General features: G+C 45.6%; 1 protein-coding gene across 1 annotated transcript in view; it reads left to right on the forward strand.

Annotated features, from left to right (window-relative positions):
• Positions 1 to 17,507, forward strand: part of MYRFL (myelin regulatory factor like) — a gene marked incomplete at both ends in the record, with an annotated part of 113,330 nt that overhangs the window by 92,202 nt on the left and 3,621 nt on the right. Inside the window, 6 exons of the mRNA XM_080935346.1 lie at positions 2,338 to 2,412; positions 2,698 to 2,750; positions 2,848 to 3,027; positions 13,214 to 13,276; positions 14,553 to 14,640; positions 16,662 to 16,736. Of these exons, the coding sequence (XP_080791472.1) occupies positions 2,338 to 2,412; positions 2,698 to 2,750; positions 2,848 to 3,027; positions 13,214 to 13,276; positions 14,553 to 14,640; positions 16,662 to 16,736 (534 nt within the window). The remainder of the gene's footprint in view (positions 1 to 2,337; positions 2,413 to 2,697; positions 2,751 to 2,847; positions 3,028 to 13,213; positions 13,277 to 14,552; positions 14,641 to 16,661; positions 16,737 to 17,507) is intronic.

Here is a 17,507-nt window from a genome sequence, read left to right on the forward strand (position 1 = left end):
GATGATTTTATTTTTTTCAGTTGTGATTTATCAGATGTGTGTGTGTGTGTGTGTGTGAGAGAGAGAGAGAGAGTATGTGTGTGTGAGTGTCTTATCTTTGCACCTAGCTTTCTCAAGCTCTTTGTTTTCCTTTCTGTCTCCGTGGGAAAGTGGGTGAGTCTGAAATCCTGTCTGGTCGGCGCTGCCTGGCCATCAGCACAGTTGCACCTTTCACTGGAATCCTTGGATTGAAGAGACACGAGGAACTGTGGGGACAAACTGATGCACTAAAACCAAAGCCCAGACTAAGAATATAAGCTAAGGAGGCTGTGGTTGACCTCTGCCTCTGCATGGAGGTGGTTGTGGAGGAGGGAGGGGGAGACAGTGGAGGAGGGAGGGGGAGAAAGTGGAGGAGGGAGGGAGAGAAAGTGGAGGGGGGGAGACAGTGGAGGAGGGAGGGGGAGACAGTGGAGGAGGGAGGGGGAGACAGTGGAGGAGGGAGGGGGAAACAGTGGAGGAGGGAGGGGGAGAGAGTGGAGGAGGGAGGGGGAGACAGTGGAGGGGGGAGACAGTGGAGGAGGGAGGGGGAGAGGATGGAGGAGGGAGGGGGAGAAAGTGGAGGGGGGAGACAGTGGAGGAGGGAGGGGGAGAGAATGGAGGAGGGAGGGGGAGAGGATGGAGGAGGGAGGGAGAGAAAGTGGAGGGGGGAGACAGTGGAGGAGGGAGGGAGAGAAAGTGGAGGGGGGAGACAGTGGAGGAGGGAGGGGGAGAGAATGGAGAAGGGAGGGGGAGAAAGTGGAGGAGGGAGGGTAAGAGAGTGGAGGAGGGAGAGGGAGAGAGTAGAGGAGGGAGGGGGAGACAGTGGAGGAGGGAGAGTGGAGGAGGGAGTGAGGGAGAGTAGAGGAGGGAGAGGAGGAAGAGGAGAAAGATGCCCAGGAATTTGAAACCATGACCCCAAATTGCCATCAGGAGCCTTTGTATTTTCCTCTCACTCTTCTAAGTACTTATCTTCTGCCAGGTTCCCCAGCCAGGGAGAGGGCAAGCATCTCCTTTTAGCAGACAGACTGCAGAGATAGCAACCGGAGGCCTGTGGGTGAGGAGGTGAGAGGGAGTCTGGTTCTGAGTAAAGACACTGTTTAAGTCTGTTTATCAGATCTTCTGAGCCCAGTGTTGAGTGTTAGGACCACATATGGGAGGTAATAAGCTTGGTCTTGGTCTTCCTTGTGCCTGAGAAGGGTCAAAACCAGGGTTTGCCTCTAAAGAGCATATATCTATTTTACTTTAATGCACTAGAAGTCCTCTGACCTATGTATTGAGACAGATGTCAATCAGGAATCCTGGTGGGGTTTTAGACTTAATAGTGGAGGAGATGGGTCCGGTGGGGGAGGGGGGACACAGGAAAGCACAAAGCAAGGGACACTGGTCTACAGTGGTCAGCTGCCAGGGTGACACTACAGGCTCTGCCTGACACACCTTTAGATTTAGTGACACTTTTCCAGAAAGAACAGAGTCTGGACAGCTACCAGGAATTCCTCTCCTGTGAATGGAATTAGTTTGTGGCCCATCTCTTTGTTTTTTATGCAGCGATGGTAACTCTGCCATCTTTGTGGGAGGACAAAGTACTAAGAAATTCAGTTTGAAAAGCAAGGTGTGAAATGAGGCTGCCAAGGCGGGACAAGTCGGGTGGCCTTATTTCCAGCAGACATCATGAGAGAGTCTAAAAACTCTGTGCAAAGAGGAAGAAAGGCACACAAGTTCAGATGCATAAGCACTTGGGATTCACACCCCCAAACCCTAGAACCTTTAAGGATCGCTTTAGTTTTCTCGAGTTTGTTGTGTTAAGGAGAAGGGGGAAAAAAGCACCTTGGTTACTTTGTAGTCACATCATGTGCATACTTTGTTGCGCTCCCTGTTTCCCTCATCTCTGACTGATACAACATCCTCTGAAAGATCCTGCAGCTGACCAAAGGCTTAGGGTCCATGACCATCCTCGGCTTCCTCTTAGCAGCTCAACAGTGGATGAAGGCCACCAGCAGGAAGCAAGATTCATCCTTGCTCTTTCCTGCCCTGCCTCCAGCTGTTGACAGGCTTCCTTGGTTGGTTGACCTCTTGCTGCAGCCGGGGGTCTGCTCTCTGAAGGGCTCCCTCAGCACAGAGTACCCTCTACTCTGGCAGGACTCTTTTCTCTGTCCCAGGCAGAAAAACCTAACTGTTCTGTTTTCATGGTGTTTCTGCCAGCTACAGCCACCCCCAGCCCCCATGTGTGGCCTGTGAGAGCATCTTTGGCCAGCTGGGAGCTTGTCTGAGATATATATGGAAACAAATCTGCCACATAATGTCCCCCCTCCCCTTTAACAGTGCCTTGACAATAGTCGCCCTCTACATACTTAGCTTAAAGGATCAAGACCGGCGCTCCCCAAATCTCCCTCTAAGGTAAGAGTTTAGATCTTGTACTCCTTTGAGAGACGGACTTCAAAAATATTTATTCTTATATATGTGTATATGGGGGGGGGGGGCTGAGGAGGTCAGGAGAGGGCGTTGGATCCCCTGGAGTTGGAATTTCAAGCTGATGGAATTCCCTAATGTGAGGGCTGGGAACTGAACCTGGGTCTTCTGCAAGAACAGCAAATGCTCCTAATCTCTGAGCCATTACTGTAGCCCCGGGAGGAGGCCTCTTGAAGGCCCCTTTCATTCACTAACCGTTTTGTCCTCTTCCAGCAACATTACAACCTCTTCAGAGCCAGCTTTGCCGTCCATAGCGCCCACCTCAGGTACAGCCTTCCTGTTCCCAACTACAGACCCAACCCATTCTCCCTTGGTGTGTCACCCCTTTGGGTGACCTTCGCCCTCCTGCTCAATGCCTTTCAGCCCCCCACACAACCCCGGCGCCCACACAGACCTCCCTGCAAGTGCCTGAGATCACTTTCTGTGAGATCCTGCCGTGTCAGGAAACTTACTGCTGCCCTGTGTGGGGACCAAGAATATTTTCCAGCCCTGCACAAAGACAGCTGGAGGCAGAGAGAGAAATCCATCAAAGACAGTGGGCAGGTAAATGATGTTCAAAGAGAAACAACCTGGCCTCTGAACTTCAGGTCATTTCCTTGTATTTACTTGGATGGTTTGTGGATGGATCTAGGCAGCGGCTCTGTTTTTCTACTGACACAGCCAAATCTTTAAAAACATAAGCACTTGTCCGCCAACCCTCTGAATAGCGAGTTCCTTCCCCACGGAGGAAATGTTGGCTAATTATCTGTAATCAGAAAATTATCGTTTGTCCACCAACCAAGATGCTGAGGTAATCACGTGCACATGGGTTGGGTTTTTGTTTTTGTTTTGTTTGGTATTTTTGCACGTGTGTGTGTGTGTGTGTGTGTGTGTGTTGTTGTGTCTCATTTAGAATTCAAATGGTGTAGTGTTGGTGTAGTATCTGGACTTTCTGTCTAAACTAATTTGGGAAAAATACAAGAAATTAAGAAAGGAAGAAAGGAGGGAAGGAAGGAAGGAAGGAAGGAAGGAAGGAAGGAAGGAAGGAAGGAGGAAAGGAAGGAAGGACGCAGCTGGTGTGAATTCCATGTCCCAGTGTTTCCGTGATAACTGTAGTCACGGCAGGGGACCAGATCACATCATTCACTGCCTCTTAAAGCTCCTGTCTCAGCTTAACACATGTTGGTTCTGCTTTCACCCTCTGGCCAAAGAAAGTCATATAGCTCATCTCTGGTTCAAAACGGATGGAGGCAGTATGAATCTGTCAGTGCTTCAAAGAAGCAAGTAACTATTTGTAAACACCTTGGCATACAGAATGTGGTCACATGGGGTGATAATGGATCTTCCTTCCCTCTGGATGTTATTTCCTATCCTAACCTTGGACTAACACACTTACAAATCGTGTCAACGGGTATCGTGAGGTAACAAGGTATTACTCTGCACATGACACTAACAGTCAGGACATGAACATGTCATTAGCGACTAGCATTAGGCACCGGAGATACATACCCTCATTTTTTTTTTACAGTGTGGAAACTGAGGCACAAAGTATTCCCCATCATGTCTAAGAGATTTGTAGGGTTTTTTGTTTGTTTGTTTAGTTGGTTGGTTTGTTTTGTTTTAGTTTGGTTTGGTTTGGTTTGGTTTGGCTTGGTTTGGTTTGGTTTGGCTTGGTTTGGTTCGGTTTCCCCTCATAAAAACAAGGTTGGATTGGATTCAGGAATGGCTGTATCATTCCAGAGTGGATATTAAGCTTCAGTCTGACCAAAGGGTTTGTTCCGGTCATTTTGTTTTCAATATATTGCTTTCTATTTCTCCTTGTGTGTGTGTGTGTGTGTCTGTCTCTGCATACTTGTGTGTCTGAAGGTGGGGACATGTATACCGTGGCCCACATGGCAACAGACAGCAAGCTGGGATGACAGTTCTTGCTTCCCACCCTGGGGTGGGGTCTCTTGCTCCCTGCTGCGCTGCATGCCACGTCACGTGGTCTGTAAGCTTCTGGGGAATCTCTTGTCTCCATCTCCCATGTCACTGTACAAGTGCTAGAGTTACAGTCATAGCTCCAGCCTTAGATGGGCGCTAGAGGATCAAACTGTTGTCACCCTTGTCCAGGGAGCGTTTTACATCCACTAAGCCAGTGGTCTCACCAGATCCCAGCACTGAGAGATGGCTCAGCAGTTAACAGTGTTATGGCTCTCAAAGAAGACCCCGTTTGATCTCTAGCACCCACATCAGGGGCCTCACAACCACCGGTAACTCAGGTTCCAGGGGATCTGAAGTTCTCTGGCCTCTGCAGCCTCTGCCGTGTGGTGCACATAAAGTCATGCAGGCACAAACATGCACTTAAGTAAAATTAATCCTTAAAAAAGGAGTAAGAAAAAAAAAGGAAGGGAGGAAGGAACAAAGAAATAAAGACACTAATACCATCACAAAATCCCTAAAACCTTCATCTCTTGCAAAGGAGTGTGGAAGATTGTGGTTAGCCAAGCATTTCTGACCTTGGCTGTCCTCTCTGGGGACACTTGATGGCCGTCTTTGACAGGTGTCCCCAGAGGGGACCATCCCATCTATACAATGTATCAATAACACTGAGTTCTAAAGAGGGGTTGTCAGAGCTCCGCTCTTCATTCCTGGGGCTTTGTTGGCTCAGTACCAACCAGTTGTTCGTATAAGAGACTCTTAGGAAGACCAGCTCTGAGCTGGATGAGTCGCAGCTCCCTCATTTCAGTGGCAGTGAGTGTCTGCTCATCCTGTACTTCCCTATCTGGGAACTAGAGAAAGATCTGCTGCCAAGTACCTGGATCTGCCACAGATTGTCAGAGAGCCACCAACTAGCGGCATCCTGCCTCTTCCATCTTAGGAATCCAGTTAACACACTTTCATAATGAGTTTAGTGTGAAAAGAGTAAAGAGCGGATGTAGCTATAAATCCACTTGATCCTCTAAATGGAAACATTTTATTTAATCCAGTTATTTAAAAAAAAAAAAAACACTAGATATGCATGGGAAGATACTCGCCCCCTCCCCCAAGTCCACGGACAGTTTCTCAGGGTTTCAAAGTTTTACATCGGAAGAGCCCTATTTACTAACCGGTCACTGGTCACGTTAGAATCGGAATCTGGGCCCCCCCGTTTCCATGACTATGGCTCCTCCCAGTCTGATATCCGGCGTTCACTTCTTTGGACATAGGGTGTTCACACACTTGAGCTCACCTCTAAAGGATGCAGACAGTAACCACTCGGAGCATCTAGAAAGCCTCTCCCATGCACCTGTCCTCATCGAGCTCTGCCTACAGCCACCAGAATGTTCCCAAATCTTTCCCAGGATAGAGGAGGGCTGTTCCTTTCTTGCTGATGTAGCCCCCACCCCAGCCTAGAACAGTTGTTCTCAAACCTGTGGGTAGCGACCCCGAGCCATTTCATGGGAGTCACCTAAGACCGCCAAGGAGCACAAATACTTACGTTATGATTCATGCCGGTACCAAATTACAGTGAGGAAGTAACAACAAAAGTAGTTCTATGGTTGGGCGTCCCCACAGCGTGAGGGACTGTATGAAAGGGTCGCAGCTTTAGAAAGGCTGAGAACCGCTGATCTAGGGTAATGTACAGCCTCAAGGGTCCTAACACAAAAGAAGAGCATGTTGGGTCTTTGCAACCAGATGTTTCTGAGACATGAAGAACAATTAAAAATTAAGGAATAGAAAATTTTAAAATTCATGGAGTTTAAAAAAAATAGGAGAGCTGTCATTGGGGGACAGAGTAATATCTGACAATTTACTCAGCCCCCAAAGACAACACTCATGAGACTCCTCCCTGAGGAGTCAGACTGTTGTAGTAAAGCAAGTGAAGGGAAATCTGCATTGTTATGACATGCTGGACTCAGATCATAATTCTTCTTTTAGGTCTAAGTTGATTGCTTAAGTCTTTGTAAAGTGTCTCTCAGAAAAGTCATCCACCGTGCCCCCCCCCCCCATTTCCCTATTCCTTAACACAACAATTGAGAAAAATAGATCAGCAAGCAGAACCCATAAAGATTTAAGTAGTGAGGAGAGTTTTAAATATGAAAAAACAAAGGGCCCATCGGGAAAACATCACTGGAGTTCTACAGATTGTAACAAGCTGGTGAACCAACTGAGAGAGGGGAAAAGAGAGAGAGAGAGAGAGAGAGAGAGAGAGAGAGAGAGAGAGAGAGAGAGAGAGGGAGGGAGGGAGGGAGAGAGGGAGGGAGGGAGGGAGGGAGAGAGAGGCAAACTAGCATTTGGAATCCATGATCTCTTTGTTTTAAATGCAAGAACTTGTTTTTATGTATGTATGTATTATGTACGTATGTATGTATTTATTTATCTGTTTGTTTGTTTATTAATTATATACACAGTGCCTGCATGTATGCCTGAATGTCAGAAGAAGGCACCAGATCTCATTACAGATGGTTGTGAGCCACCATGTGGTTGCTGGGAATTGAACTCAAAACCTCTGGAAGAGCAGTCAGTGCTCTCATACGTTGAGCCATCTTACCAGCCGAAATGTAAGAACTTTTAAATGAATAAATGCCCCAAAGAAAATGCCCCCCCCATGCTAAAGGCCTCAGCCACAATGGGCAGGGTGCATCCACCTCTTGGTATAGGCCCGTTTCAATCACAGGATGAGAAGGGTATCCCAGACACTGTGTTAGAGTTCACCTTCAGCACAGTTTCACATTCGTATATTACCCACCTTCCACCACGGCACAATATACTTCGGTTGTAGATCAGTTTCGATCTCTCCACTCAGGTTTTTAATTTAGTTGGTTGGGAGGTCTCCTCTACCAGTTGTGAAATACACCCTGAGCCTTCTAATGAAAAACACTTGCTCTGTACAGCGAGCTTATCCTGAAAGTTGCTGGAAGTTATTTACTGAATGAGGGCTTCACCCGTTTGACCCAGCAGGATTTATGGGTTTCTAAAAACCAGCCTTCCAGAACTGAAGAGTCTTGCTTCATAGAAACGACAAGTTAGGGGACACTCTGCAGAGAATTTAAAATTTAATCTCTACCTTTGAAAAAAATATTTTCATTATTTTAACCTATAAGATTATCCCTTCTCAATTATCATTACCATGTGAGAATATGTGGGTGTGCATAGTGTGTGAATGCACATGTATGATGCCGTGGACACATGTAGAGGTGAGAGACATTATAGTCCGGGTTCTCTAGAGTCACAGAACTGTGGTGGTCTCTACATAGTAATGGGATTTGCTGATGACTTACGTCTGTGGTCCAACTCCCCAACAATGGTCAGCAGCAGCTGTGAATGGAAGTCTAAGGATCCATTCCCACAGTTGCTCAGTCCCACAAGGCAGGCAGGTGAAGAGAGTCTTCCTTCTTCCAATGTCCTTATGTAGGTCTCCAGCAGAAGGTGTGTCCCAGATTAAAGGTGTGTACCACCACACCTCGATCTGGGACTTGCCTTGTCATCGATGGCCTTGAACTCATAGATCTCCTTGCCTTAGTGTCCTGGAATTCATAGCCACTGTGCCTCAGGATCTCCATGCCAAGATCCAGGTCAGAAACTTGTATCTTCCAGCCTCAAGATCAGGATCACAGGTGAGCCCTCTAATTCTGGATTGTGGTTCATTCCAGATATAGTCAAGTTGACAACCAGAATAGCCACTACAGGAGCTCTGGGGATAAACGTTCAGGTCATCAGGCTTATGTGGTAAACACCATTACCGACTGAATCAACCTCACCTTCAAAAAATACGTATTGTAGTGTGTGTGTGTGTGTGTGTGTGTGTGTGTGTGTGTGTGTGCATGTGTGTGTGTGTCTTTCTCTTGAGATATCTTTCTGTTTGTGTGTATGTGTATATATAGTCTGTGTCCAGTATGTGCCTGTATCTGGTCTGTGTGTCTGTGTCTGGTCTGTGTCTTGTCTGTAACTCTGTCTGGTCTGTGGTCTGTGTCTGCTGTGCTTGTATAAGTCAGTCCAAATGCCCATGGCAGCCAGAAGAGGGCACTGGGTCCCTTGGAGCTGGAGTCACAGGTGGTTGTGGGCTGTCTGACACAGATGCTGTGAGCCACACTTGGATCCTCTACAGTACAAGCTCTTAACTGCTGAGCTCCAGCCTCTTTTAAATGACTGCTTTTAGAAAAGCTCTATCAGGGGCTGGTGGCGCATACCAGAATCCCTACAGTTAGCAGATCAGCAGTGAACATGCTCGGGTGAGAACAATATCTCACAAGGCAGTCCGTCTTATTTACAGGGCTCTCTTTCTTTAAGGACCTACAAACACAGTTCTGTGGACTGAAGTGAGTCCCTGGTGTTCTTGCCGGGATCTACAGTGAGCTCCTCCCCTTGCGAGCTCAGCAAGGAAGCAGAATGCAAGGCAGCAGACAGTTTCTACTTCTCTTTAGGCCTCATTTGCCTGAAAACCTGCAGGCTTCAGTGGAAGCCCCCTTAAGGGGAACTGTTAGTAGCAGACGAGCCCTTAAAAGTTATTGATGGAACAGCTTGAATCTAAGAAATCTGGAAGCCCTGGGGGAAAGCATACGTATTTCTGAGCAAAAGAAAATGAATATTCAGTTCTCTAGAAATTTCTCATGTCTCAAGAGCCAATAATAGGATGCATCGTTTTGGGCCGTACGCTTAGACACTTGCATACAGCATCCCCACGCCTGTGTGCTGAGAGGGGAAGAAACGCAGCCTCTCAAACCTGTTCTCCGCATCCTTCAAGTCCTAGCCTGGCAGCTTTCCCTCTGAGTAACTGAAAGATACTTACGGGTTGAACAACGGGCTTTCCTTTCTCATTTCCTTTCTCTTTCCCTTCTATTCTTCCGCAGATGTAATACACGGAGCCGGCACCTACTTTAGTGCGTGCCTGGACTGTGACTTGGAGCCTCACTCTCTCTGCTTTGTGCCTGTGGTTTAAGATGTGAGCTCTTAATTTGCTGTTCCAGCCACCTGCTTGCCTGCCACCACTCTCCCCCAGCAAGGTGGTTAGCTACCCCTCTGCATCCAAAAGCCCGAATAAGCGACCCATCCTTCTATGAGCTGCCTCGGTCATATTTTTCTCTTGAGGATAGGCCGTTCACTTCTTAGCAGCCAGGAAATGGGATAAAGAGAGTGGGCTGACTGTAGAACTCCCTCCTGCCTTTCTCTGTCCCGGCTCCTCTATTGAACAGTGCCGTCTACATTCAGAGCAGGGCTTTCTCTACCAGGTGCTGTCACACATAAGAGCCATTGTTGAGATCCTCCTGGCACAGCCGCAAGTGTACTAGACCGATCACCTGGGCTGCGGCTTCTTTTCTACCTCAGGATCCTTCTTGTCCGAGAAATTTCAAATGACCCCAGGTGTATAAGCATATTAAACAGGCACACACCCAAAACATCCACTGATAAATATGGGCTTAAAGAAATTCATTCAAAATAATTATTTGATATTCATATCATACCGACAACAAATCATGCTTTTATTTTTAAGACACTGGGTGGCTCACAACCACCTTTTACTACGTATTTGTCACTCTCCTCGAGCCATTCACACACAGGATAGTGCATGTGTATTCTCAGACACATATACATAAAACTCTTAAAAAGGAAAGAAATATTTATAAGAAAAAGAAGAATTAAATCTTGGCACTGAAGGACCCAGAGTACCTCCATTATTTTTTGGAAGTGATCAACATTTTGATTTTCTCATCCATGGGGCTGACAATATTTCTGCATAGACACCTGCTGCATAGTTGTAGACCTATGTTTAGGGACATTTTAGAAACTGTCAGAAAAATTTTCCCTAATCCCTAGCCTAGGATTCATCTAATGATTTTTTTGTAAAACGCAAGGCAGCAACCCAAATAACAGTCTTTAAAATCTAACATTCTAACACTGGCCATCCAAAAGGTATCCATTCTATCTGGATATCTTCACACCGAGAAATGATGGCAGGGAACTACTGAAAGCCTTCGCTTCCTTTTGTGGGATAGTATGATTCTGTAAGGGCAGAAAGCTTTGCAGTTAAGTGAAAACTGGACTGTAGTCTTGAGTTTGAGCTGAGGGGGCCAGGGCCATGTGAGTTGGCTTTGAGTAGCAGCAAAGCACCATGGGATATTCAGAACCAAGGCTGCAGCGAGGGACTGTGACAGAGTGCCATCGAGTGAGCCTAAAACACCCAGAACCCAGTAAGCATGTGCTTTTCAGTTAATTTTTAGTTATTGTACACTCAAAGCTCTTTTATTATTGCCAAGCATCTTCACAACTGTCACACACTTTTATGGGAACCCCACGAAGTCACAGTTTAAGAAACCGTGGCTGATTCATTTCTCAATGGAACTGAGTTGACAGCCAAGGTCATCAGTCACATGGCTAAGTGACTGCTCTCAGCATCTAATTTTTAAGAGACTGGTGTAGGGCTGGAGAATGGTGCAAATGTTAAGAGCACTTGTTGCACTTCCTGAGGACCCAGGTTCGATTCCCAACATCCAGATGTTGACAGGCAACCATCTGGAACTCCGACGTCCTCGGGCACAGGTGCGTGCACATGATGCACATACAGATGTGCAGGTGATGTACATACAGATGTGCAGGTGATGTACATACAGATGTGCAGGTGATGTACATACAGATGTGCAGGTGATGTACATACAGATGTGCAGGCACAACCTCATACGCACAAAGAATCTAAAAACACTTTTAAATAAGAAAACAGTAAATGATTTGTTGTGTGCAGCCCTGGCACCTGAGCAGTGGCCTCTGTGCTTTGGAAATGCCATTCTCTACCATAGCAGAGTGAGTGCCCTGGCTCTGTCCCCACCCCAGTGACCTGACTCCTGTCTTCAGCTGGCTGGGTCCCCCCCCCCCACCCTTACAGTGTAGACTCATAGAGCTTGAATCTTGTTTCTCCATGGATCTCATTTTATTCAATTCTAGGATGGCAGATGAAGGTGTAGAGGGTAAGACAGTCTGGACTATTCTTTATCCTTTGTCTGCCTTGTCCCTTATTCTCTCTTCCTTATCCCTGTATTCATCTGTTGAGAAGGGACAGTCATCCTATTGGGCCGACCTTAGGTGCTCAGAGAAGCATCTAATAGGAAATAATCAAGGAGTAGTTAGTATATTTATCATTATTATCCTTCACTGCAAACATATATTGGGTATGTAATATATCCATATATTCTCTCGATATATATGGATATAGAAATATCCACATTATTTAATAACCAGGAAGGAGCACCTAGTCCAGCGTATAAGTCCTGCTCCTTTTTGAGCCCCTTTGATGCTGTTTGTATGAGGGTTAATAGTCTGTGTCACGGTACGGTTTGTTTTTATTTATTTTCCTTCATCTTTCCTCACTCTAATTATGCATTCTGAACCATGCTATCTAGTTTAATAGGCTCCATTATGGAGGAGAGGGGCCATGGTAGCAAAGGGTAGAGGGGCAAGGTAGGCCACACCGAGAGGAACCGTGCACCCCTGACTCCCTGCCCCAGTGATACCTGGGATTGTTCCTCAGCTTATGACTGTTTACTGTCCTCCGTGGTTCCAGGATTGGCCGGAAATCTGATTCCAACATACTCGTGGTTGCTTCATCCTTGTTTCTGATTCTGCACCACGTCAGTCTGCAATGATTTTCATTTTCACCCAGAAATAAAGGAAATCTGACCCTCAGCAAGCACGGAGGAGCCAGGCATGGGTGGGGCACAGCTGTAGCCTTTGGGGCTTTGTTCTCACCGCAGTGGACTGACATCAGGACCTGTGAACGGGAATAGGTGGCAACTCGAGGAAAAGGACACTTAGGCCTGCCCGGCAGAGGGGTGGCCTGTCCCCGGAGTTTCGAGTTCTCAGTCACTGCATGCATTCAAACACCCACAGCCCCTAATGACATGTTTCCATTGTTTGAATATTGCATAACCCATGCTGAGGGTGACCCTGAGGGACATAGGCCTAACAGCTTTGGTTAGCAACATTTTTGATTCAGGGTCTAGATGTGAAATAAATCTACCATTAGCTTCTCATTCATCAGAGAACAATGCTTCCCTAATATGGTCCAGACTGTCCCGGGAGTTATAGAGGGCCCAGAGGGTAATAGGAATAAAACCAAATTCAAAGTTAAAACGCAGAGGTACTATGCCTCGTGCATGGGGGTGGGGAAGGCTGATGTGTGACACAAACTGAGGACCACATGCTTCGGAACTGAGGGGGTAGGGACAGCTGTGAACTCTGGGGCCTTCTGGGATGATCATTCGGTCTACTCAGGTTGCCATGACACACCGCCATGGACTGGGTGGTATAAACAACAGATATTTGAGGGTTTTTGACAGTTCTGGAGGCTAGAGGTCCAAGATCTTGGTGTCAACAAATCTGGCTTCTTTGCCTGCAGAAGGCCTCCTTCTTGCTAGGTCCATGAATGGTATTTTGTGTGTGTGTATGTGCACAAAGCCACCCCTGGTGTATCCCAGCAATGTCCTGCTCTGATAAGGACATCTGTCAGATTGGCCTAGAGCTCATCTAAATGTCTCACGTCCCCTGATCCACTCTTTAAAGGCCATATCTCCACTTAGGCATTCTGAGGGAAAGTGTTGAAGTCAACATGTGTTGGGTGCGTGTGATTTTCCCATAACAGATGACCTCTTGGATGAGGATAAGAATAAACTAGATCAGGAAGAAATGGGGTAGGCGTTACAGCAGGAGAGGGAAAGGGTGGTGATGTATTCAGATCTCAGCTCCGTCAGCTTTCTATCATTGAAGGAGCCTTTCTGACTGACATGTTTTTACTCTTCAGAAAACAAAAGCAAATCGTTCCTGACAGGAAACACGCTTATGAGCCCGGACTGGGAGAGCGACTGTAAGTTGACATTTAAGTGACACTCTTTTGCCCTCTGGGACTAGGCAGAACCACAGCTTTAGGAGCATTAGTGGGGTGACAACCACACTACCTGCCACCCCTACCTGTCACCCATAACCACCACACAGGCAGGCAGACAGACACATACACACAGATACACAAGCAGAAACATAAATACACACACAGAGACACACATACAGGCACACTCACAGACACATATAGATACACACAGACACACATGGACATACACAGACACATACACAGACACACATATAGACAGACATACACAACAGATACACAAACAAACACACAGAAGGACACACACAGACATACACAGATACACAAACACACAGACACACATACAAACACATACAGATACACATACATACACATATACACAGATATACACACAAAGATATACACAGACATACACAGACACACGCAGAGATATAGACACATACAGATACATACAGGTACACATATAGACACACACATACATACATACACATACAGAAACACACAGATACACACAGACACACATGAACTTATACAGAAACACAGACATACACAGATACACAAACACACAGACACACATATACATACACATATAGATGCACTCAGATACACAGACATACATACAAACACACATACACATGCACATATACATTTATACACAAACACACAGACACACACAAACACAGATACATACAAAAACACACAGATACACACGTGCATATATACACACAGAGATACACACACATGCAGTGTGGACACCTGGGTGGCCATGCTTTATAATCCTTATCAACGTGAAGACTAATGAAGCATTCGGGATGGCCATCCAGACAAACTGTGGTTGAGCTCCAGGATTTTAATAAGGTCTTTGAAGTCCCTGCCTTCCTCCTTTGTTCTGACTGCATTTTTAGTTCATTTTCTGTCTCCTGAGGCGGATTGTGTGTGACATCGCATATCCCATCTCTAGTAAATTCCAATTTAGCAGGACTTCTGTAGTCCAGAAATTCTTTTGGATGTGACGCCACTGTTTCTAGGAGCCAGGGTTTTTACTAGCAATCTCCTAAAATTTCTTACAATTACTCATCCCCCAAACAAGCACAAAAGCCTGGTCCAGACTCTTCCCTCCTTTTCTCATTTGTTTGGGAATTTCTTGGTTTACATTCTGTAGTTTGGGACTGAGTAGGAACAAAGCACTTTCCCCTGCACAAGAGTTTCTTTTCTTTTCTCTATTAATCTAACCGAGATTCTTTTCTCCTTAATTGAGGGATCGACACCACCATCGCTTCCATTCAGATTAAAGAAATCCAGCAAAAGATAGACCGTCGGTATTGCAGCAGAATGCTCCACTGCGGGTGGGTAAGCCTCCCATGATGCTCTGGGTGCTTCTGGGATTTAGTCAGCATTATACTTTTGAGACTGGAATGAAAACCAAAGCTTCATGTTGAAATTGTTGTGTGTTTACATTTTTTTTTTTTTTTTTTTTTAGTAAAAATATATTGGGTAAATGAGGGAGTCAGAAATGGTGGGTATTAGCACATGTCAATAAACTACAAACCCCCATGATGCCGATCTCCCATCTCCTCATTTAATGGCTACATCTAAATCAAAATCCTGGGAACACAGAGTACCCAGTACCCTGGGGGGGGGTTGTCACACAGCAATACTCTGAGGACCTAGTTGATTTTGAACACAAGATGGCATTTGTATAACAACAAAGGGCATTGTTTTAATAATGTGGAAATCCAGCTCAAGTTAGCGTAGCTTTTATTCTAGGAGACAAACAATTGCCCAGATATAAGATCCATCCTAGTGTGTGACAGCCCCCCCCCATCACACACACACACACACACACACACACACACACACACACACACACACACACACACACGGCAGTGGTGCATCTGGACATTGTAAACACTCAGCATGGAGAATGTTTCCTATTCTGAGATGTACCTGTTGGGTACCTAGAGTCGAGACATTCCTTTCAGTTGGGGTCACACATGCGACCTATGTGTTTTCAGGCACAGTTCTCTTCAACCCGATAGATTAGGCTTCCAGTTGATGTTCCTGCACTATAAAAACAGCAGGTATTTAAAGATGACTTCCAATGCCTCTCTTTATGGTCACACTGAACTCTCTGATTAGCACTAGGAAGTCGATGTCATTTTGCATTTGCCGTTTTGCAGTTTTGTGTGCGTTTGCTGTAGATCACACCTTTAGTGAGCATCCCAGACAGATGTTAGTGAGTATGACAGAATGACATCATGAAGATGAATCACATGACTCAGGTCCAAATTCCCTGTGAGACAAGTTAGTGTCCATTGCCAAGAAGCAGCAAGTACTGGAAGGTACATAACAGGAAAGGAATTCCATGCTTCCCAGTTGAGTTAAAGGCTCTGATCCTAAGGCAGATAATGTGTGTGTGTGTGTGTATGTGTGTGTGTGTGTGCGTGTGAATAGTGTTAAGCTTTTTTTTCTTCAGCTTTTTTGACATTTAACTGACTAGCAAAAATTAAATATATTCCTGGTGCACAATGTAATGTGCTTTTTTATATATCTTGGTATATAGTTCACTTCAGTTTTTTTAAAAAATAAAGTGATAAATAAAAACTGTGCACATCCAAGGTTCACAATGTGGTTTTGATATTCTTTAATATTGTGAAATGCTGAATTTTTCCAGCTCCCTGCATTTTTCTTTTCACATCTTGACTATTAGTTTAGCACCCTTTAAAGATAATCTGGTTCGTCCCCGCTTTATCTGGTTTGTGTTGTTTTTCTGTGTCATCCTTGGGGAGGACAATCAGAGGGTGCGCTTGATTAACTACATGCGTGTCATTCACTGGAGTTTCTCATCACAATAGCAATCAGTGGGACAGCCCCTTTCCTCTGAGCATCTCTCGTTTGGAAGGTGGACCCTAAGCAAGTCTTCCTTACAGTTTCCTTCATCCATGAGTGGTAGTCAGGGCCATCATAAATATAAGTGATTTGGGTCTAAATATCCACATTTTCTGCTAAAGTTCTATAAAGGGAGGGCAGTTTGTGCTCATAATGCCTTTCTGGGCGGATCTCACGTTTACTTCGTTTTTTTCCTGAAATTGTTTCTCTGTGACCAAAGTCATTTCCTGGGTATTTGATTCTGTGTATTTGGTTTGAGATTTGACTTTCCATAGGTTATATTAAGGCCCAAGCCAAGTTCACTCTGACATTGGATGAGTTTGTCTCTGAAAACTACAGACACGGGAGATTAAACTCAACTTTCTAAACTTATCATGTGTTATTTTGCAGTTTACATAGTATGTGATTTCTGTCAAAAATCCTTTCGAAGCTTTTGGCACATATTTTGACTTGTGCTTTTATTTTCTTCTAAAATCAGGCCTGGGCATTATAATTATAATATTCCTGTTAATAAGAACACACCCACCAACGTCAAATTCTCTCTGGAAATCAAGTAAGTGTGTGGTTGCCGGGAACAATGGCGCTTTCTCCTTCTCCTAACAGTAAGTCTGAATGCTGTCATTGTTGAGTGAGTTAGAAGATAAACTGCTGTCAGTCCATGTTACTGATAGAGGGTAAAGAGGTGAGATCATCCAGGCTCCTTCAGGGGATGGGAGGGCTGGGAGCCACACTCCTGCCTTTGAACTGTGGTAGGAACACCAGTATTGACATGGCCCCTGGGTTGGAGCTGGACATCTTGGTGACATCCCAGTGGGAATACAAATGTAGGTGGTATTCTTTTGCTTAAGGGCTGGGGGGAAAAAATGAACCCATGTTTTGAGCTGTGCAGACCAGGATTCAAATTCTGTCTGTTACTTCCGCAAGAGACTGTCACCATCTCTGGGCTACTATTTCTTTGCCTATAAAATGGATATCACATAATACCATGGTACGTAGAGTTGCAATGAGAAATTGTTAACGCTGACAAAATTAGTAGCTGCCATTGGCTGATCACAGACTATGTGTAAGACAGCACACACATTAATACTGGGACATACGATCCTGCCCTCTCAGGATGAGTTTCTTCCTACTTATGTTTGGCAGCTGGGATGCTAGGGACCGAAGGTCATACATGTGTTCTGGAGCTGGAGACATGGCTCGGTTTGTGGAGTGCTTGCACACAAGCATGCGGATGCAAGTTCAATCCCCAGCGTCCAGGAAAAAAGCTGAGCACAGTAGCGCTTTTCTATAAACCCAGCACTGAGGAGTCAGAGACGGGAAACTC

Source organism: Micromys minutus (genome assembly GCF_963924665.1).
Source record: "Micromys minutus genome assembly, chromosome: 22".
NCBI lineage: Eukaryota > Metazoa > Chordata > Mammalia > Rodentia > Muridae > Micromys > Micromys minutus.